This window comes from Metopolophium dirhodum, chromosome 8 (genome assembly GCF_019925205.1).
Source record: "Metopolophium dirhodum isolate CAU chromosome 8, ASM1992520v1, whole genome shotgun sequence".
In the NCBI taxonomy this organism is placed as follows: Eukaryota; Metazoa; Arthropoda; class Insecta; order Hemiptera; family Aphididae; genus Metopolophium; species Metopolophium dirhodum.
The window spans coordinates 12,249,818-12,273,823 of record NC_083567.1 but is presented as its reverse complement, the minus strand read 5'-3'; the positions used below and the strand labels follow the sequence as shown (position 1 = coordinate 12,273,823).

General features: G+C 27.1%; 3 protein-coding genes across 4 annotated transcripts; 2 read left to right on the top strand and 1 right to left on the bottom strand.

Moving 5' to 3' along the window:
* Window positions 1-865: 865 nt before the first annotated feature.
* Window positions 866-7,456, bottom strand: LOC132949926 (myelin expression factor 2-like). Its single transcript, XM_061021050.1, is given in 12 exon segments — window positions 866-1,272; window positions 3,367-3,564; window positions 3,693-3,791; window positions 4,531-4,662; window positions 4,723-4,857; window positions 5,657-5,806; window positions 5,890-6,043; window positions 6,111-6,306; window positions 6,308-6,378; window positions 6,444-6,598; window positions 6,842-6,999; window positions 7,299-7,456. Coding segments are annotated over 11 exon segments (1,485 nt in total). The 5' UTR covers window positions 6,981-6,999; window positions 7,299-7,456; the 3' UTR covers window positions 866-1,216.
* A 4,835-nt stretch (window positions 7,457-12,291) lies between these two features.
* LOC132950233 (putative ankyrin repeat protein RF_0381) lies at window positions 12,292-15,558 on the top strand. Its single transcript, XM_061021558.1, has 2 exons — window positions 12,292-12,560; window positions 13,150-15,558. The coding sequence occupies exons 1-2, from the start codon at window positions 12,537-12,539 to the stop codon at window positions 14,956-14,958; spliced, it is 1,833 nt and encodes a 610-aa protein (XP_060877541.1). The 5' UTR covers window positions 12,292-12,536; the 3' UTR covers window positions 14,959-15,558.
* A 4,403-nt stretch (window positions 15,559-19,961) lies between these two features.
* Window positions 19,962-22,811, top strand: LOC132950239 (myosin-2 essential light chain-like). Of its 2 annotated transcripts, XM_061021564.1 has the most exons (5): window positions 19,962-20,143; window positions 20,304-20,331; window positions 20,688-20,828; window positions 21,894-22,058; window positions 22,356-22,811. In XM_061021564.1, the coding sequence occupies exons 1-5, from the start codon at window positions 20,132-20,134 to the stop codon at window positions 22,460-22,462; spliced, it is 453 nt and encodes a 150-aa protein (XP_060877547.1). In that variant the 5' UTR covers window positions 19,962-20,131; the 3' UTR covers window positions 22,463-22,811. The 2 variants fall into 2 exon arrangements, with proteins under 2 accessions (XP_060877547.1, XP_060877546.1); XM_061021563.1 differs by lacking the exons at window positions 19,962-20,143; window positions 20,304-20,331 and adding an exon at window positions 20,465-20,624.
* The last annotated feature ends 1,195 nt before the right edge of the window (window positions 22,812-24,006 follow it).

Genomic DNA, 24,006 nt, shown 5'->3' with positions numbered 1-24,006 from the left:
TACATAAACAGAACAAAATTTAAGATATTTTTTTTAAAAAACTTATGGACTAGCTTTCATATTCTGAATTTTTAACTATTCCTGATAAGCATTTTTCAAGAATACCATTATAAAAATGTTAGTAAACACTAAAACTTTGTGAGCTGTTGCAAATTAGAAATCCTACTATATAAGATCTTACTTTAAAATTTGTTTTATAAATATGGAATTTTAAATGGATTATTAAGAACCGCTTCAATAGAGGTATGCTCTATTTTAATAGTTTAAATCTGTTAACATTATATAAATAATATAATTTAATAAGTGGCTGCTATAACCACATTTATTGGAATTATGATATATTCAACACATTTAAATTTTTTATATTACATTATCAAAATATTAAACATACCATATACTTCAGCTCATTTGATTTATGATTATAATATAAATTTTGATTTTACATGATTAAAAATGATTTCTAAATGTTCTATGAAAATTCATTAAGAGTTGATATATTATGTAACTTCCAATGATCAAACTAAGCTTTTATTCTCTTAAATCAACACAAAATTATAATGTTATGTTTTAATATTACATATTAAAACAAAATTATTTAGCTGCATTCAAAGATATTAGATTTTGAATACAAACTACATTTTTCTAATTTCGAATGTAGAATCTTATACATCACATACCATCAAATGTATAAAATAAATAAATATGCAATGCGAAGTGAAACATGTAAATTAGGTGTAAAACAAACAGGTTTAGGAAAACAAATTCAAAATATAAAAATAACAAACCAATTAAAATTTCATAAATCTGATCTTGTCATTTATTCTCACACACCACTAAGAATACACACTATGAAAAAAAAAGACAATTTTACAAACTAATTCAATTTTATTCTCAATTCTTGAAATAGGAAAAAGAAGATATTGACAGACATAATAAAATCAAAAATATAAAAATAGACCAAGAATAAAATGTCTTATTATCTCCAAAAAGTTATTTTTAAACAGTACTGAAGTCTAAAACACAAACACACAGAGTCATTAGCCTATTGGAAAAATATTTTAAGCCTTCAATTTCAGTAACTGCCAAAAAAAGACAATAATTATGTTACAATAAATATTGAATTAAACTGGTCTACATACATAAAGTATTACACTAGAATATTTATTAAAATTATGTATTATTTCTGAGTTATAAAAATGGTTACTTACACTTGTAGTTAGAAATATACTACTTCAATAAGATGACCATCAAATCTTGACATATTTTTTAAAGCTAAAAATTCTATAGTTAAGGAAAAACGTAATATTTATTGTTCTAAAAGTAAACAGGCGTCAATTATATTTATATACAGGGTTATTATTTTATTAATGAACACTCATTATTTCAAGAAATTTAAATGTTTTTGAAAATATTATTTTACATAGTTTCAAGTCGTTTACAAAACAATGTTTTTATTAAAAAATTATATTTTTAAATATTTCTTATCCTTATAATTTTTTCACTTTATTGAATGATAACATAGTTTTAATTTCATATTCCATAGCTGAATATTATTTTAAGTGTTTCGAAACATAGAAATCGAATTTAGAGCAAGTAGTTTATGAGATATGAGTTTTGATGAGCGGAGTGGAACAGGGTTACCCCGCAAAATGTTTGTCCACTACTCTGCTCATCTAAACTTTAAATACTTATAAGTTATAACTCATAAACTACTCGCTCTAAACTTGATTTTTATGTTTCAAAATACTTAGACAAATATTCTTTCTTTCTTATTTCTAATGAAATTAAAACTTGATGTTATCATACAAAAAAGTAAAAACTTAGAAAAATTATAAGGATTAAAAATATTAAAAATCATATTTTTTTAATAAAAATGATTTTGTAAATGACTTGAAACTATGTAAAATAATATTTTCAAAAACATTTACACTTCTTGAAATAATGAGTGTTCAATAATAAAAGAATTACCCTGTATTTAATTTATTAATATAACACCTATTTTTCTTTTTTAGATTAAACAAATGTTATTTTGTTATATCTCCTTATTTTACAATTCAGAAATGTATGCTGCATATATAATAAAGATTGATATGAATAATATGTAATTCCTATGCGTATTGTTCTTAAATTATTGATATGAACTAGGTTCAACTATAATATAAGAATGGATAGGGAGATTCCTATACCAGTTTCATATGGGGCCGTGTGCTTTTTTGGGGAAGAGAGAACGTAAAGAGAGAAAGATGATATGGGGCTTTTTTTAAGGTTATGTCCAAAAACTGTTTACAATATTTGTCAATTTCAAACTTGTATTTTGATTGTTGTGCCTGAAAAAGGAAATTGGAATACTCAAATTACTCTTAAACTTGGCGTACATAATTAATTGAAATTAGAATATAGAATAATATAGATTGTTAGTTATTACTAGTTAATCATTAATGTTATTTATTATCAATTATCATAACAATATTTACCTCATATAACATTAAAAACATATAACTAAATTTTCTAATAATAAGTTCTTATGTCCTATCCATTCTTATATTATCCATGGTTCAACTAGGTTCAGTTCGTGTACGAAAATCAAAGCTAATTTTAAACAATTTGAATATCAAACCAAACTCAAATAAAAGTTAGAAATTCTTTAACTAATCAGAACTCCAAAATACTTTGAATTACAATAAAATAAAAAAATAAGCAAGAATTATTTTCAGTGTTTATTTTTAAATTTGTATTTTGACTATTGTCTATTTTATTGACAAAAAATACACATCAATTTATGCTTGTTAATTATTTTGAACTTGTAGAGTTGAATGTTCATTCTAGTTACATTATTGTTATTTTAAATTTCAATTAAACCTTATTGATATTTTATGTCTTTGCTTTGGCAAATAGAATCAAAATCAAAAAAAATTGCAAAATATCATTTTTATCATAAGAGATTCGAACTCGATATACGCGCCTATCACACGATAATTAGGTGCGACTGCACCGACGTTCGATGTGTTTGATAATTAGACCATTTGAGCATATAGCAAATGTCGCGAAAGTTGGACGTGGACGGTATGCCGCGCTCCGAGAGCATCACTCCTCCACAAACACACGCACGCACGCACACATATATATCATATGATAGTAAGGACAACAAAGACATAAAATGTGGTACTTCATTGCAGACTCGTAATTGTTTGGTTCAACATAATATGATGAAAAAATTTGGTTCAACACAATGTTTAAATTCGACCCTCTGAAAAAAAATATTTTTTTTTATCCCCTTACAAAGACATTACAGAACTTTATAGAAACTAAAAAATCTAAATATTTTGCATCCAGACTTAATAAATTAATTTCAAATAAAAAGGATACTTATTGCTCTTTCAGCATCCCATTCAGATGCAAATCTAATAATTCCAAATCCCTTACTTCCAACCTCGGAAAACTTAATGTCTCCACAGTCACGGAAGTAATCCTTTAAGCTTTGCCATGTTGTATTCGATGGTAAATTTTTTACCATAATTGTGTCAGATTTTTTCGGGCCCATACCCATATGCATATCACCTCCACCTACAAATAATAAAATAATTTAAAGATTAATATTAATGATGGAATGTTAACGATCAGTTTTTCTTAAGAAAATTGATTTGATTTAGACTTATATTAGTTATATTAAAATTCTAAGTATAAATAATTACCCAAACCAGATCTAAAGTCTGCACCAAAGGCGCCACCACCACTATTTGAATTTCGTACACCGAGTGATAAAGAATCGTAATCACGACCACCTAGTGAGTCTGAAATATATTAACCCGATTATACACATTATTATTTTTTTTTTGATCTTAAGCCCGGTTTTGTACGTTTTAATGTCGGTAGGGGGGGGGGAACACGTGTGTTAGGTTTGGCAGTTTTTTATTGGGCACCCGTAGGTATCTGCCATGCCCGGGTGGGGGATGGCGGCACTTGATCCCCGGACACCGTGACTTGCCCGAAAAAAAATGCCGCCTGTGACCAAGGAATCGAGTCGGCGTCGGCTACGTCACAACCGACGCCTAAGACCGCTCAGTCACTCCGTCCCCCGATTATACACATTAATATATTATTATATGGCAATGCTGTTATAATATAATATAATTAACCCACACAATCAATAAAAATACAAAAACATCTGAGTAGATAATTGAAAATAATTAACCATAACTAAAAACAAAAAAAATTTAAAAATTATACATAATACAATTGTATTATTTTCATTTTACTAACATTACTGCTGAAACCTAGGTAGTTTTGGTAATGAAAAACTTACTCAACTCAACAATTATTATGGCTATTTCAACTACATACTACAAAAATGATTATGTTTGAGGTAAATAGCCCTTATATCAGAGCTGAGTAGCCTTAACCTAGTCAATTATACATTTACCAATACTAATAATGCTAAAAATGCTTTAAATAGTAAGACTTGTATTAAATTACTATACATTTTAAAATATTAACAAAAAAATTAATATATATACAACTATAATAAATTACTTTGATGTAGTGAAGAACTATTCATCGATCCAGCTCCACTAGTATTCATACCAGATCCAAAAGCAGCTCCTAAGCCTGTTCCAATGCCTAAATCACTAGCACTTAAGTTTCCCAGTCCGTTGACTCCACCAACTTAATAAAACCAAAGTACATTTGAGATCTATAAATTAAAATTTTTTTTTAATCACTTACGAGAACGTCTATTCTGGGTCTCAATGCCCAATCTATCAGCACTTAATCCACTTAATACAGCCAAAGCAGATGTATTAACAGGCGTAGATAATGACTGAGATTGATTAGATGAAGTATTATTTGAAGGTAGATTTCCTATAAAAAATAAACAAAGAATTGATTAAATTATAAAAATTAGTTTTAAGTTTGTCAAAATGATAATGTGAACTGAATAATAATAGATTTTTAGGTAATTAATGTTGTCCAATCACACATTTTATAATTTTTTTATTTGTCTAATAATAAATATTTTTAAGTTTCTACATATTAACTAAATAATTATTACAAGGGTAACATATAAATAAATAAAAATAAAATTTCAAATATATATTTTAATTTATTTATAAATTCAAGGTTGAAAAAAACTCAGTAACATTTTAAGCATAACGAATTATTTAGGTTAATTAATCAGTTAGGTCTTAATGATATAGAACTTTCTTTCCCAAAAACTAAATAAGTAGAACTTTTCAAATCATAATTGTTTTATCAATTAGAAATATACCATATATGCAAAAAAGTATATGCGACAAGGAACATTGAAAAAAAGTAATACATAAATGTTAAATAAAAAAATGAGGAAATTGATTTTGATTTATAGCGATAATATTAAAACTGTATAAATTATCTTAACCTTCTGCATATTTAAAATATATAATATAACAACCTAACTATCTGTCCCACTAAAAAAAACTTAATGTATCGTTCAATTACATTTGGGTAACGTTCACATTTTGATTGATATAACTATCATATTAATTTAGTTAATTACTATTATTATTTATACAATCCACTACCACCAAATTATTAAATTTGAAAGAAAATTGAATTTATCATCTAGGAATTTTTTTTACAAAAATTAATAATTTCTTACAATTAAAATCTTATCATAACATACTTTCAACATCATGCAATGGTGCTCCGCCTGCACCTAAACCCATTCCTATTGATTTCAACCCTTCAGGAAGTCTTGCTAATGGGTCTTTATCTGTACGATCAAGACGTATAGACATTGGACGTTCAAATAAAAATTGATTGTTGAACATAGCTATTGGTAATTGTTAAGAAACATTGAAACATAAATACTCAACCAATTTAGAAAGTTTAAACATTAAGGTTATCAAAGGATACAAATAGCTTGAACAGCTTCTACTGGGTGATTATATTCAACTACTCCATATCCTTTACTTTTTCCTTCTTTATCTGAAAATATTTCAACTTCTAATACTCGTCCAGCAAGTTTAAATACCTCTTTCAATTTTTTTTCATCAACTTTGTAGTCGAGCTAAAAAAAAAAATTAGAACATCAAATTAAACAACTAAAAATATTATGAAGATTTTTTTTAAGTTACATTAGCAACAAAAATGCGATTGATAAGTGGCCCACGGATATGTAGTGATTCTAGAAATTGAGGTGAGAGTCCATATGTATTGTCCCATTGGAAATCATCTGATACTGGCATTCTACTAGCACTTCTGATACTGGTTGGGATATTCCCACCACCACCGCCGCCAACACCGCCACCACCACCGCCACCGCCACCGCCCCCCGCCGCCACCACCGCTACTACGTGGTCCATTTGGTAATGGACGTCCAGTCTTATCTCTATCAATATCATCCTATAACAAATTAAAACGCACAATTAATTAAATATCATAATATAATTTGATCTAATATTATATACCTCTTTAACTACTAATTTTCTTCCATTTATATCAAAACGGTGCATTTTATCAATCGCCTTTTGAGCTGAATCTACTCTGTCAAACTCAACTGTACCACAGCCTCTAGATTTGTCTTTTTCATCTGAGTATACAACTACAAAAGACACATCGCCAACTAAAACAAAATAATAAAAATAAATAAACAGGTTTTGAATGAGAGTCCTTCTTATTTAAATATATAATATCCTTGTTTATGCAGAAAAAGGTCGTTCTGAAGATGAAACCAATCTTGTTTAAGAGGCCCAAATACCATAAGCAAATTTGACAGGAAATTATTTTTAATATTATAATTATATTTTATAATATTAAAATAATTAACCTAATGTTTGTATCATTTTATTGTAAAATAGATAAATACCTTCTTTTTTGAACAACTCTTTTAGCTCCTTCCATTTGAATTCATATGGTATGTTCGAGACAAAAACTTTTTTACATCCACTTTTTCGAGACCTTAGTGGACTGCGACTCCTGTCACGGTTTCTATCGCCCAATCGCATGTTTACTAAAATGATTTTGCTAATGAAAATAAATAGGTACTTTAATATTTATATCGACTATTTGATTCGAATGGAAGCAATAACTAATAAGCTTGTACCAGATAAATTAATTTTAAGAACTTAATCTAACATATTATGAAAGTATCAAACGAAATGGTTTAACATAATACCTAATACCCGAATTATTTACAAATGGCGTACCAAACTACTGGCCAAGTACTTAAAAAGAACAAACGTCAAACACAATACGCTAAATAACTAGTTATGACGTAAATTTATCCTCCAAAACAAAAATACAAACTGTAAAATCATACTTACAAAGGTAGCAGAAACGAAAACAAGATTCGGATGAAAAACACTAACACCGATACAGAACAGCTAATGGTTACAAATCACAATTCACAACGTTCTACAATCTTGAATCTACGCTTTGAATAATATTTGTTGTTCTACGGCAACATTACCGTCATATTAGCATAGCCTGCTGCTCCAAAGCGTCACTTTAAATTGCAGGTATGGTATGTGGTATAAAATGGTTACCTATACTTCCATGGTATAAAAAAGCGGGAATAATATAAAATTTAAAAATTAACCACATACATAATATTGTATCTATTCTGTGTACATACCAAAGTCTAAGGACGTGTATCAACTATCAACCATAGAATATAGATACATATACATATATATATATTATTAATTATTATTATTTATTTATTAATCCACCTTGACATAACCTTACCAAGGTGGATTTATAAATCTACCTTGAACCTAACCTTAACCTAACCTTAGGGCCCATAGAGTAACTTATTCTCTATGGCAGGGCCGGACTGGGTAGGGTTCGGCCCATTATCCCAGATAAATATAACAACGGCCCTATCCTGAGTCCATAGGCGTAATTAGTTGACAGCTAGAGTGGGCTTAGCCGCCAAAATATTTTTTGTCCCCCAAATAATATAATGGCAAATTAAAGAGACTAGAGAGTAATTTATGATTTATTCGATATAGGAACTGGAACCATTTAACTATTTAAGTTTGATGAGACCTCTGTCTCATATAAATATATTTAATATATAATCATATTATGTTTATGTCCCATTACTATAATATGATTATGTACCTATGTCCTATACAATATAATCGTACCACTTACAATAGGTACCGGCCCAAAACCCAACCAAGGACAGCGGCCCGCACTAGGAAAGTAGACCACTGGGCCAGTCCACTCCTTTATACGTGTATTATATCTTGCTTATAGTGCATACTAGAGAGCCTTTTTTATCTAGGCTCTCTAGTGCGTACCATATTACCATGATAAATGATTTAAGACATACACACGGCTTTACTATCTACTATATAGTCAATTTTATTATTTTTTTGAAAGTAGATAATGTTATTTGTAACTCCTTACATTTTAAATGAAAAAGTAAAGTAACGTGACAAAAAAAAGGTGGATAAGTGGATGTCGCTCTGCTGTACAGTAGGTTACAAGTGGGTCACTGTAATGGATGGTGTTAAATTTAAATTCAATGATACAATATCATTGTATAAGAAAAACGATTCTGAGCGAAAACGGTCAGTCAGCCTATGATATTACCAAGTATATTTGATGATATTATTGTGAATAAAGTAATTTATATATGACCTATTTACGTGGAGCCTTGTTTTAAATTTGCAATCCTTAGCCATAAAAGTTAAACATTTTATACATTTTTAACTACAAAATAATTAATAAATTATAAATTTGATAAATGTTGTCAAAATTTGAACTTTAAATGCTAATAAAAAATAATTGTGCCTATGTATTTTTAATATTTTTCAACTGCTATTAGAACGATATATCAGGAGCCTTATATTAAATTTTCACGCTTTTTTACCCAACAAAAAATTTTTTATTAATATTTATAGAAAAAAAACTAAAAAAATTGAAAACTGACAATATTCGTAAACCGCTCAAAAGAGTCAAAATATTTTCAAAATTTTATGGTGTATACAAAATGCTAATATTAATATTCAGTGAAATTTTCAAGTATCTACAGTCATTTGTTTTTTAATTACAATAAAATAAGAAAATTGTTACATGAGAAATCGAGTGAATATCAAATGTTGTAAAAATATAAATTTCAGACGCTCATAAAAATTTAATTTAAGTTTCTTGTAGACATTTTTTTTTTGATAAAGGTAGACAAACTTATGACTAATCTTATATTACATTTTAAAATCTTAGATTTAAAAAGAAAATGTTTATGAATTCCCAACTCAAAATAATTTGCTAATTTTCGTGATTTTTCCGTATTTTGTCAAAATTTGAACTTTAAATGCTTATAAATAAAAACTTTGACTAAAGATTTTTAATTTTTTTCATCTGCCTTTGAAGCAATAACCAAAGAGCCTTCTATTAAATTTTGAAGCTTTTTTACTCAACAGATAAAATTTTATTGATATTTATAGAAAAAAAAACTAAAAAAAATGGAAATTGACAATGTCCGTAAACAGTTCAAAAAGAGTCAAAATATTTTCAAAATTTTATGGTGTATAGAAAATGCTAATATAAACATTCAGCCAAAATGTCATGTCCCTACGGTCATTTGTTTTAGAGTTCACTAACAGCTGTAATGTTGCAAGATAAAAGCTTAATTAAATTTAAAAAATCACAATCATATAAAATAATAAATGTACCTACACAATTTTATTTTAATTAATATTTACAAAATTAAATTAATTCTTCTTCGAGTTTTTGCAAAATCATTCAAGACCGATTCTACATCAATATTTATGTCTTTTTCTGTATAGATAAGGTCGACAGGGAGCTACTGACCGTTTGACCTAACCCATTTTAGCTTCCTTGAAATTTGTATAGCTAATAGAATCAAGGCTGCTGAATACGATAGATAATCGGCTGATTAGTAGAGTGTCTCAGGGGGGGGGGGGGTGTCTCCAAAATTGGCACAAAATTCAACCGACTTTAGCTCATCAGCCACCAACGCCAAATTATTTGAAATAATTAAATGATGTTATAAACAAATCGGCTAATTAGAAGAGTATCTCGGGAGGGGGAGGGGGTATCTCCAAAATTGAAACAAAAATCAACCGACTTTATAGCGTCTCAGCCACAAACACAAAATGTATTGAAATATAAAAACAGACTATTTACACGATTATTAATAATTGTTGATGCTTAATTATTGCAGTTATCAAAGATTAAAAGTTGAGATTTGCAGCGCCGATCCTTCTAACATTTCCCGTGCTATTGAATACAAACAAGTACATTTAAACCTTTTTTTAAGAAAAAACGTTATTTTTTAACGACAAAAATAAAGAAAAAAAGAAAAAAAGGTGGACAAGTGGGTACCTCTCTGCTGTACAGTAGTTGTCGAGTATGTCACTGTGAGTTTGGATGTGTTATATTCGAATTCAATGATAAATCATTGGATACGAAAAACGATTCTGAGCAGAGACGGTGCGTGAGCCTAGACCTAGCTCAATGGCGCCGAAAACGTATGGCTACTGTGGTAAATACCCCAGAATTTTTAATAAGCATTAGGTGGACAATTAGTGAGTTAATAAATAATAAATAAGACTATTGATATGTTTTTAAACCAGCCAGCTAAGGGGATAATTTAAGGTCTTGTTAAATTCAATAAATTACTACAAAAATATACAATATTGTAAAAATTATGTATTCAAACGCTCCTAAAATTATTGTTACTTAACGCTAAACTTAATTGTTTTGTTATAAGTAGAAAATTTTGTTGGGATCCTTTTATTAAAATTTCTTATCTTAACTATGAAAAAAAGCTTTTATGAATTTCTAACTGAAAAATAATTTACTGCACAATTTGAAAAAATTATATTATGGCTTTAAATAGCTCAAAATGCTTCGAAATAGTTTAAGTCGAAATACTGATATAAATCTTTGATGAACATTTCGTGAGTTGTTCGTTTTGGAAATACTTAAGTATCAAAAATCAATCAATAATTTACCGCTGAATATCAAATATTGAAAAATTATAAGTTCAAAAGCTCATAAAAAAGTAATGTCCCGTTAAAGTACAATTTTTTTGTTTGTGATAGGTACGAAAACTTATGTAACATCTTATATTAAAATTTTTAATCTTATGTATGAAAAGAAAAACTTTTATGAATTTAACTAAATAATAATTTACAACATTTAAAAAAATTCCCATGGCTATTAATAGCTGAAAAAGTTTCAAAATTGTTTGAAAATATTACCGTATATGGGCAATGGTTGTTTTAACATTTAGTAAAAATTTCAAGTATCTAGGTACATTCGTTTTTAAGTTACAACAAAATATCAAAAGGAATCTTGTATTACATTTTCAAGCTTTTTTACTACGTGAAAAAGTTTTTATCGAGAATAGTTTAAAAAAATTACTAATTTCTAAAAATTTCTCAAAACTATAAGTATCCCAAAAAGAGTCAAAATATTATGAAAATGTTACCATTTATGTGAAATGCTAATATAAATATTTGGTGAAAATTTTAATGATCTACGGTTATTAACTTTTGAGTAACACCAAAAAAATAAAATCAATTTCCTCAAAAATGTTGGGTAAAAATTATCATTTTTCTTTCACTTTTATTTTGTTTTTCTCTGCGCTTTCTAAAACTACTTGGAATTTTCAATTTTGATCTCCCTTAAGTACCATAGTAACTAGGTTCACTTTTCTATCAGAAAAGATGCTGATGTCAAAAATCGAAGCATGCTTACTATTCAATATGTTGATTTTTGTCCCAATTTAGTTACCTACATATTATTATTTAGGAATTTTGAATTTTTTAAGCAATTACCTATACAATAATAATCAATAACAAATAGGCAATACCTAATGTCGTACACCATACACGTATTCTTTGGATTTACTATAGGTACGTAATTTTAATTTTCACCGATTCAACTTTTTTTATTATCTACCAGCTATTTTGGGACCAGACCAGTACAAGTGCTTATATATATAACATTTATTATATTCTATAAATTATAAACTATAGTATTAATTATAAATGTTTGATCGAATTGATTGCCTCAATTATTTCGTCATTAGTCATTATCATATGAAATTGATATTATCAGAATTTTCGATAGACGTGAATTTATACGTGAACCTTTATGTTTGCTTTTATCATATTATAGGTCTTCAAATGGAAAATCCCAAATTATATGAAAAATTGTTGTCCTTGGTATTTGTTTACTTTGTAGGTATTATTATTACATTATAGCAGAAGATACTGCTATACTGCCTAGTGCCTATACTAGACAGCAATACAGCATAGACAAGTAGGTATACTGTAGTAGACAGTTGCACACTGCACAGTAACAGTAGTGCAGTTACCATAGTCATGCCGCTGGTCAATGGTTCGCGGACCTTTTTACACATGGTTTCTACGATATTATTATGAATTAATTATAATTTATCATGTCTTGTGAATAGTAATATATTAACAATTAATAAGTATTAATAACATTTTATATTCCATAGTATATAATTTAAAAACATATTATATCGTCGAACTTTTATTTTATTTTCTTCAGAAATGAATCATATTAACAGTGCAAAAGTAAGTTTACCTATTTACTTTACTAGCTATTAACTTCTGTGTAAAAAACCCTTTTCAAAGTTCAAGCTTTCTATATTATACCTAATATAATATGCATATTATTATTATATAATTATGCTTATTATAGTGCCAAACTCAAAATATTACATTTCAGATAATGTACAGGTAATTACCTTGATAAATAATGTTCATCTTGTTAGCTATGGTTTCAATCGGGCAGTGTCCCAATTGCCCTCCTCAAAGCCGCCACTGATGTGTAGTTGTAACTTGTAAAAGTTTACACTATACCGTGGACATCTTAAAAACTTTCAACGCTTTATCAGTAAAATGTTTTGTTATTCCTTTGAAAACTTAGTAGGTGTACTATTAGTATGTATATAATATTTTCTAATTACCATCTTAAAGATTTGGCTCCATTTAATTATTTTGATTTAATTTATAACCAAGAGAAAGTTTAATTTAATTTTAATTTTTAGTAGGTAAATTGAATAAAATTATAATCAATATGAAACAAAAATGTACATACACTTTATACCTACATTTGAATAAGTTATTTAATTATATATTTTTAATACTGATAATATTTTAGGTAAAGATGATGCCCATATTCAAGTATGAATGTTTTGAAGATCCATTACCAAATCCAAACAGCAAGAAGATTAAGTGTAAAAATTTTAAACTTTCTCAAAATCGCTTTAATGAAAAAAAATTGCCTGTATTTGATTCAATGTTTCAAATTAGTTACAACAAAAACATTTGCACAACAAGTACTGTACAAAATTTTATGTCATTATATAATAAAGTAAATAAATTACAAAAAGATTACACACCCTTGCACTTAGCTATCGAAATGGGTAATTTTCACTTGATTCAATTTTTATTAAGACTTCCCACCATCAATGTCAATACTTTTACGGGTACCGGTTTCACAGGACTTCATATGGCTATTAAGTCTGAAAATGTAACTATTGTCAAATATTTATGTGAGTATTCTGATATTGATTTAGAAGCAACATCAAATTGTGTTGGTACACCACTGATTTATGCTACGTTAATTTCAACTCCAATAATTTTGAAAACATTAATTGATTATGGCGCTGATGTTAATAAGACATTTACAGCAGACTGTTTGAATTCTTTGATGTTAGCTATTCATAATCATAAAAACGAACACAGTTGGATATTGGCTGACAGTGGTATATGCCCTTTGCACACAGATGTAAAAAAATGGAATGCCTTACATTATGCTGCTATATTTAAAGCTTCTACTGAATTACTGCAAAAACTAATAGAAATAGGTTGTGACCAAAATGGTATTACACGAGAGGGCATGACACCTTTACACCATGCAGTTATTTCTGGAAGTATTGATTCTGTTCAAATACTTGTGATGAAAGCGGACATTCATATAACAGATGAAAATGGACTTACTGCTTTACATTATGCTGCATATCAAGGACATTGGGAAATTGTAAAAATATTGTTAGCTGCTGGTTCTAGACCAAATAAGAAAACAAACAGCAAAGTAACACCTTTACATTTTGCAGCCAAACACGATCGGTTTTTAGTGGTAGAGGAACTATTAAAGTGCTATGTTGATGTTAATGCTGTTACTATGCAATGCAATACACCATTACATTATGCGGCTTGTAATGGAAATGAAAAAATGGTTGAAGTTTTATTGAAACACGGAGCCGATCCAAATATTCCAAACAAAGACAATGATTTGCCTATACACCTTGCTTGTTTACGTGGTGCTATTGATGCTGTAAAGTTATTATGTTTGAATACATCAAATATGGATTGTCGAAATAAAAACAATATGTCACCTTTATACAATGCTGTCTTAAGTACTAATGAAAAGTTAATAAAGTTTTTATTGAATAAATATAAATTTAGTATTGATACTGATTTGTTTAGTGTGGCTTTACGTTCCGGAAACATACACATAATTAAAATTATAATTGATAGAACTAATGAATCAATATTAAAGGATGAAGTATTTTGGTTCAAGATAATTGGTTTTACTGGATCTCTAGAAATAATTAAGTTATTTGTTAAACGTGTTCAACCACCTATTTCAGTTATATCAAGTCTAGTAGGATATGCCACACATTTAGGTCATTGTGATATCGCTCGATTTTTACTAGAATATGTTAGAACATGGGATGATCTTCTTGATGGAGAAGGAAATACAGCATTATACTACGCAATACATAAAAATGATACAGAATTAGTTCGCTTACTGATCGAAAAAGGTTCAAATGTGAATCACATAAATGATGCTGGTATTACATTATTACAATCTGCGTCAAAAAATGCTAATACGGAAATTGTGAAGTTGTTATTGAAGAATTGGACTACATGTTACAATTTGAATAACGAAACTATCTTATAATATATTACTATTTCTTTCACATATTATAACATATTGATTATTTGGACAAAAAAAGTAATATTTTATTTTAAAATTATATACCTTAAGTTATTTTATATTTAAACTATTTTTAGACTAGAAACAAACAACTTTATTAATAAGTAATTCATTTTTATTCATTTTTATGAGATATTTTTTAAAGTACATTAAATAATACTATTTATTTGAAACTAACTAATGTTTATGTGATGAAATTTTTGTGTTTATTATTATATATATATATTTTTTTTTTACACTGGATTGTCTCATCATAGAGTATTGTTTCGATATTAATTATTTTTTATGAACATTTTTTTTAACATTCAAATAATTGAAATTGTAAGGAAATAATTTTTTGATTTAAAATGTATTATTAATTATAGTAACTTATTGAAGTATCAATTATTAGTAACACAGAACATTGGTACATCATTTTAAAAAAAGGCTAGCAATTTCGTTTTTTGTTTACTAAAATGTTGACTTACTGATTTATTTAATATTTTTTTCTTTGTTTTATATATACCTCTAAAATAATTTTTTTCAAGTATAAAATATTTCAATTAAATTATAAACTTTTGTATAAAAAGGATTTTTATTTTAAGCTGTATTTTATTTTCAGTATAATGTTTTATGCTATGTAATTAAACATAAAAGAAGTATTCAATTGTATACAGTATATTTTGCATTATGATAATTCATTTCTGTAATTGATGTGTTATTTTTTTTGTTTATTATTATTTTTTCAGGTGGAAGAAGTGATCTTATAGTTTCACATTATAGTCCATTAATAAGTTTTAAATCTAAAAAAATTGGTGCTTTATAGGTTGATAATTTTACCACAAAATTATTGAAAAATTACTATAAAACCAGAAGGTTTACAAACTCCAGACACCAAAGGTGTTCTTCATGATCATCTGTATAATGAAAAAATTTTATACAACTAAAAGAATACAATTATTTTGTAATCTGTACTAATTAGTGATTCTGTACTAATACATTACTGATAGCTAGAGCCTGGAACTTGATGCATTTTCATCTTTTTTTCTAATGCTTACATTCGAGGTTCGTCTTTACAGAAATTTAGTCTAATTTAATGGTAGGTACAATTTTTATTTTGCATTTTTAAGGAATTCATTACTTTATGGTCATTTTTTTGGTATTTTTGGTGCATATCATTGCAAATTGAAAGAATTGGCATTCTTTTTGTACTTTTTTTAAATATGTTTGCATTTTTTTGTTTAAAGTTACACTTTATTATCTAAAATTTAGTTTCCATATTAATCTTGTCGATTACCGATGTTTGTTATCTTTATCGTTTGTTGTCGCAATCTATGATTATTGAATGAACAGGCGGATACTATTTTAGTCCCTGTCAATCAGAAAAAATTTCCCAAAAGTTAATCAACTTATTTCAAACTGCAAAAAAATATTTTTGAAGGCTCCTTCGAGATTAAAAATGTTTAAAGAGCTAGTACCTATAATAGTTACGATTTATGATACATTAATTGTACAAAACGTATATTTTTAAAAATGTTAAGTCAAATAATTTTTGGTATTTTTTAAATCATTTTTTGATGTTTATTAGCGGTTTTAAAATTTTTTTGTGTATTTTTAAAATATTTTTAGGTCATGAAGTTTTTGGCCCTACTGATAATATTTCAATTTGTCTAGAATAAAGTCAATACTTGGTAGTATTATTTCTTTTTTATAAATTTGCAATTTTGAATCAATGGTTACAATTATAATATGTACAGATTTATTATTGATGCTCACCCCCATTTGTATGAATTTATTAAAATTCTGATTTTTGAATTTTTAAATATAACCAAATGATTTTTATCAAATTCTTAATTAAGAAGTATCTTGTAGTGATAAAAATTTCTGTTTTTCAAATTAGAACCTCCTCCCCCACCCTCCTTTACAGTTGAAAATGTTGATGTACCTACCTAATTCAAAATTTGAATGAGTAATTTCTTAGTTATTAAATAGTTTGTACTAAGGATAATAGTCCTTAGAAATGGTTTTACAAAAATATAAAATAAATGTAATATTGGAACTAGCATTTATTATATATTTAAATATTTTAGGCCATTTTTACAAATTATTTATGTTAATAAATTAATATTAATAACTAAAATTATCAAAAAGGTGGTTAAGTGGATGTCGCTCTGCTGTACAGTAGGTTACAAGTGGGTCACTGTAATGGATGGTGTTAAAATTGAATTCAATGATATAATATCATTGTATAAGAAAAACGATTCTGAGCGAAAACGGTCAGTCAGCCTATGATATTACCAAGTATATTTGATGATATTATTGTGAATAAAGTAATTTATATATGACCTATTTACGTGGAGCCTTGTTTTAAATTTGCAATCCTTAGCCATAAAAGTTAAACATTTTATACATTTTTAACTACAAAATAATTAATAAATTATAAATTTGATAAATGTTGTCAAAATTTGAACTTTAAATGCTTATAATTAAAAACTGTGACTAAGGATTTTTAATTTTTTTCATCTGCCTTTGAAACAATAACCTGGGAGCCTTCTATTAAATTTTCAAGCTTTTTTACTCAACAGATAAAATTTTATTGATATTTATAGAAAAAAAAACTAAAAAAAATTGAAAACTGACAATGGCCGTAAACAGCTCAAAAAGAGTCAAAATATTTTCAAAATTTTATGGTGTATAGAAAATGCTAATATAAACATTCAGTCAAAATTTCATGTCCCTACGGTCATTTGTTTTAGAGTTACACCAAAAACCAAAATCGATTTTCTCGAAAACAGATTTTGCGTAAAATTTCCCGTTTTTCCTTAATTTTTCTTTTGTTTTTCACGTCGCTTTTGAAAACTACTGGGAAATTTTTACTTTTGACCCCCCAAAGTACCAACTAGATTCACTTTCCTATCAGAAAAGTTACTGTTGAAGAAATCCAAGCACTTTTCACAAGTCCTAAAAGGTGATGACAGAAAAAAAATAAAAAATAAAAAAAAAACACCATCATTGTAAAATCAATACATTCATCGCTTCGCTCAGAATCTAAAAAACAGAAGTTTGTATCGCCACAGAAATGTCTTAAGTAGGTAGTACAAAAAACCTCAAGAGTTAATAATATGGACAATATGGTCCTTAAGTATATTTAAAAATCAAAATTTGAATAAACTATTCAAAGGATTAATAAAAGGTACTATTAAATAGGAAAATGGTGATGAGCATGCTTAAATTATCACCTTGTATATTAAAGTACCTAAATATTGTAATTTATTTAAAAAAAATAATTTTTATCTTATAGTATCTTAGTGTGAAAAGTTTTTAGTCTTGAATAACGCTTTTAACAATTAACAAAATTTAGAAAATGTATATATCTATTAGAAAAAACAGAACATCTCACGACTTGGGGGGGGGGGTTGTGTCCCCAATAAAAATACTTGGGGGTGATAAATTTTGGAAAGCATTTTGATATAAATTATATAAAGAATGTCAAGAAAAAAAACGGAAATTAATGAATGATGAAACAAGTCGAAGTGACACTGAACTTGATGGTTGTCAAACGTTTAAAATAAAAACATTTTTGGTAATTATAGATGGACTCAATTGAGAACTGAGAAAACGAATAACTGCTTATGAACAAGTATGTGAAAATTTTGATTTTTTTTAATATTGCTAATTTGACACCATCTAAAGTTTCTGAAGCATCTGAAAAATTACAAAAGTATTACCTTGACGATCTTGCCTCTACATTTTCAAATGAATGTGTGCATTTTAGACGTTTTTTATTAACTTTACCAAGTGATGATTTACCTAATACTGCACAAAAATGTACTCTATGATCACAAAAAATAATTATCAAGATTTGTATCCTTATGTAGAAATTGCATTAAATACGTCTCTGACCCTATGGATAGATATATAAGCTAAACAATATACATTATACATACATATATATTATAAAACAATAACAACACAGATCCAACAACTAGAAAACTATATTTTTTTGAGGGGCGTGGGCTAGGCCCACTCAAATACTCATCCCATCCCCCCATTTTGGCCAATGTGGATAGTGGATGCTTAAAAATTTTAATAATTCATCCATAGACTATGGCTTATACTAGTATAACTGTATAAGGTCTATGAATTCATCATATTTAAAGCCAGTTACACCGATTGTGAGAACCACTTTTCTAAATTATAATCAAGCATTCGTTCTTTTATTATTCATGTGAAGCACGGACTAAGATATTCATCTTAGATATATATCAGATATATATCTTAGTGACTGTAAATGAAATTATCAAACGAAATGGATTATATTAACATAGGAATAATTTTTCTACAGAAAATCCAGAAGATTATTTATTAGAGTATCTATTTTTATTTCATACATTGATTCTATAATATGTAAAACAATTAAATGATCGTTTCAATAATCATAAAGAAATAATATCTGGTTTTCAAGTATTTATAAATCCATGTGCTATATAAAAGTGATCTTCATCATCTTGTAAAATATTATCAAGAAGATGTTGAAAGTTATGAAAACGTTGTAGGTATCTGAAGTTGATTTATGACACAGATATTTACGTTACTAACATGTATATAAAACGCCGCTTAAATTTTTCTTTGTAAAATAATGTCTTAATTAGTACTTATTTAATATTTAAAATAATAATAATAATTAAAAAAACATATTGTTTATAAAAACATCGGTATATTGTTTATAACAATTAAGATGGTTTATTTTGTCAGAACCCCCCCCCCCCCAAATGAAAAATTCCTGGGTAGATTTAATTGTCTAAATTTATTACAATCTATATTTTAACTAAGAATTACTAATTAAAAATAAAATGAATTATAAATATTAAAATATGACATGTCACATAATACGATCAATAAAAAGTAAATATTTATTACACATATGGATATACTGTTTGTTGTATACGTGTTATCACTGTAATAACTGACTAATGTCACTGTTATTTTTATAAAAATTCCATAGAATCTTAAGTAATGAATCATGATTGACTAATCTAGTAATGAAAAAATCTTAGAATTTACAAAACTGAATTATTATTTTCTCGTTCATCACTGGTAACACGTTTATTAACATTAATAATATAAATTCAAATAATAAAATCAAACAACTAACACCATGAGTAAAACGGTAAGAGTTATAATTTCTTCAATAATAATAAAAAATACTGTACCTACAAAACTAATAACATGTATAATATATTATAATATTTGTACATGTACATCAATGTACAAATATATTCTTGAGTTTATTCACTGTATTAATTTAATTTTAATTAATTTGCCCACAGGCGTCTTATTCGGATGAACATCTGTCTGGTAAGTACACTCTGTATATTATTGAATTATGAATGTAGTACAGCCAAGGGTATTGACTACAATCTCATTACCTTATTTGGTTCTAATGTGAAACCCGTCCTCATAGCTAATAGAAATTTGTGTGACAAGGTTAAAAAAGAGTGAGTGTATTTATTTAGTACAACAGACATCATAGTGTAATACTCTAGTATGTGGTCGAGCTTAACTTAATAATAATATAACTTTTTCTAAAATATTATCTAAAATGTATTCTTATAATTATGATACTGTAAAAGTTATAACTTCAATGGATGGTAATAATTATAAATCATTTAATTGTACACTATAATACTAATGTAAATGGATTTAATTTTCAGAAATGCAGGAAGCATTTCAATTATTTGATATTCGAGGCGATAACAAAATACATATATCACAAATTGGCAATGCTCTACGAGCATTAGGTCAAAACCCAACTGAATCTGATGTCAATAAATTTACTCAACAACACAAAGCAGGTAAAATGTATTTTCATGTTGTACAGCTTTATGAATAAAAACATGTTTTACTTACCTACATAAATTGAAGTATGAAAATTGAAGGATTTAAAATATGATTTTATTTGGTAGCTTTCCATAGGTATGTTTTAATTTGGAATACCACCTTAATGACCATCTCTTGATTCTTCAATTGTTGATTCTTGAAGGTAAAAAAATAATCAATCTGGATAAATAATTGGTAATCAAAAATTGGTTTTGCATTTTAAAATCAAGAATCTATAATAAACAGGTTGGGACAAACTTCTTACAGATTCTAAGTGGGAATCGGTACAATACAAGAGAATTGACTCATCTTAGATTTAAATATTTAAAAAAATGACCCAACATTCACTTACAGCTGTAGGTGTGGTCCATTCATATAGTAGCAAGATGTAAACCTTTTTATTGAACTATATAATTATATTAAAAATGACGCTACATCTGCTTGTGTTGTCTGTCTTACAAACATACATCATAGCAAATTAGCATTCAGCGGTTCCAAATTTGTGCTATATGTTATTGGCTTGACCTATTTCCTATCAAACTTAAAGATAGGAATATTTTTTTTTTTTTAGATATTTTAATTTTAAACATGTCACAATTACAAAAATCTATTTTAAAATTTAAATATATAAAATACAAATGTTTTTAACTTAAAGTTTGATTTAAGTAAACGTTTTATTAAAAACTGTTATTATATTATCTCAATCATATTAAGAAGATATTTTTTTCCCAGAAATATCTATTTGTTTTGAAAACATTCTATAAAATATAGCATGATAAAATAAAAATGAATACTTAATACTTATATTGTACAATTCTTAATTTTACTACATTTAGTTTACACTTATATTACCTATATAACAAAAATAGGCTATTCTGCCATATAGACTAGTTCCACTATGGCAGGGTGTTGCATAGGGATGTATTGAATATTTGAATCAGCGCATTCTCTCATTGGACGGAGTATAGTTTAGTTTTATATATTAGGTTATTTTGAACATCTGAAGGCTGGAGCAATATAGATATTTTATTTTCTTACAGATGAAAGAATAACATTTGAAGTATTTCTACCGATTTATCAAGCGATTTCAAAAAATCGATCATCCAATACTGCCGAAGATTTTAACGAAGGATTACGCCATTTTGACAAAGATGGTAATGGATATATATCATCTGCAGAACTTCGGCATCTTCTCACGAGTCTAGGTATTTTAATTTTGTATTACTATTTATTAACATACAGATTTAGCAGAGGGGGCTAGTAATATTTTGTTATTACTATTTAAGATATCATAACTATAAATACACATAAATACTACTTCTATGGTATAGAGTTATATTACTTAGATACTCTTAAGTCTTTAGGGAGAAACCTTTATAGTAAGATAAGTTGGTCACTCTGTTTTTACCTCCAAATTGAGTATAAAACTTTTTTAGGGGTTGTCTGTAAAATGTTCATTCAATGATGTAATTTTATGTTATAAATACTCTGTTATGAACCAGGTGAAAAATTAACAGACGATGAAGTTGAACAATTATTGGCCGGACAAGAAGATTCTCAAGGAAATGTTCTCTATGAAGAATTTATTAACATGGTTATGTCAGGTTAATATATTATATTATTAAATAATTGGAAAAATTCCAATATATTTTACTATTTCACCAGTATTTAAACATTAACATTCATTTATATACTTTGAAAAATTTATACATTTATTAATACCTATACTTTTTTTATAATTCCAACTTTAACATTGCTATTGTTTGTAAGTTAAATAATTATTTTGTTATTTTACACATTCCATAAAAACAATATTTTTTCCAATCCAATGAACTAATATATTTATTGGTCAAATTGGAATATTAATATATTTTTTATTTATTGTTTTTATTTTTATGAAAATATTTTTTATTGTGTATGTTTACTAATCAAAATAAATATTAATCATGAATTTGAAATGACTTGTTATTCATTAATCAAAATAGATTTAAGTCTGTTTATAATAAAATATAAATATTAATTAAATTTATATAAAGAACTTATTGGACAAATCTTTGCAATAATAGTTATAAATTATTAGCCTTAAAGACACAGACATTATAAATTATAATTAATAATATATTTAAAAATATGTTATAAACAAGGTTTGTGATTTATTGCATTTGAATATTCTTTAATTGTTGCTGTAGTATATTATTCAAAGAAAGATAATAAACTTAGTAACAAAACTTTATATTGCATATTTTGTCATTTTTTAGTCTTGCACCCAAATTTTATTATAAACTGAACTCATAATATAAAATGTTGACGTGTATTGTCAACTGAACCATAAATACAATTTATAATTATACAATGACAATTTTTAAAAAAATATTGAATAAAAATAAGTATAACAAATTATGTTTTCCTGGACTATTGAACACCTGCATTACCCATACTAACTCAAATAATAACTATTTTTAAAACCTTAATATTTGTATATGTTTTCTATTCTGGTGTTTTAAAACCTAAATACATTCAGTACCCAATACCCAAATCAATGATTTAAGTACAAAGCCCTGTGTCAAATGCATATTTAACAAAAAGTTATGTTAAGGAATATCATATTCATGCATTTTCACATTTTATATTACATTTAGATAATTAACATTATTTCTTTAAAGTGTTAAGAGTTGATCAATATAGATATAGTACGACTGTACAATCATAGATAGCAGTTTTTTTTTGTTTTGTAAACTTTGTGAAAGTAAGGTAGCAAATATGAGATGTTTGGATTCTCATTGGCCAGTTTCATCATACGGACAATTGGACAATTTGTTAGATAGTTACAGTGGCTAAAAGGAATTTGGAAAGGGAAAGAGTATTTGGAATTGAAACTTGGAATTCTGAAATTAAGTTTATATAGGAGGGCAGGGGAATCGACTCCACCATTTTTAAGTTTAGAAAGAAATGTAAGATTAGCCTGTTTCCTCCTGTCTTATAGGATAGACATATGGAGGCACAGGTTGATACTCGTGAGGTGTGCACTCAATGCGTAATGCGAAAGCGGCAAATTTCAAAAATTTACCCTGAACTCTTTCCAGTTGACTACCACCATTGAATGTGCACAGATCCCAAATAATTATTCCATACTACAACACAGACTGAACAAAA

Bases quoted from the DNA above. Each gene is read 5' to 3' on its own strand.
- LOC132950239 (XM_061021563.1), top strand. From the start codon at position 20,576: ATGTATTCTTATAATTATGATACTGTAAAAGTTATAACTTCAATGGAT. The intron at 20,625-20,687 runs GTAATAATTATA...TTTAATTTTCAG, and splicing joins AGTTATAACTTCAATGGATG to AAATGCAGGAAGCATTTCAA. The intron at 22,059-22,355 runs GTATTTTAATTT...GTTATGAACCAG, and splicing joins GCATCTTCTCACGAGTCTAG to GTGAAAAATTAACAGACGAT.
- LOC132950233 (XM_061021558.1), top strand. From the start codon at position 12,537: ATGAATCATATTAACAGTGCAAAA. The intron at 12,561-13,149 runs GTAAGTTTACCT...ATAATATTTTAG, and splicing joins ATCATATTAACAGTGCAAAA to GTAAAGATGATGCCCATATT.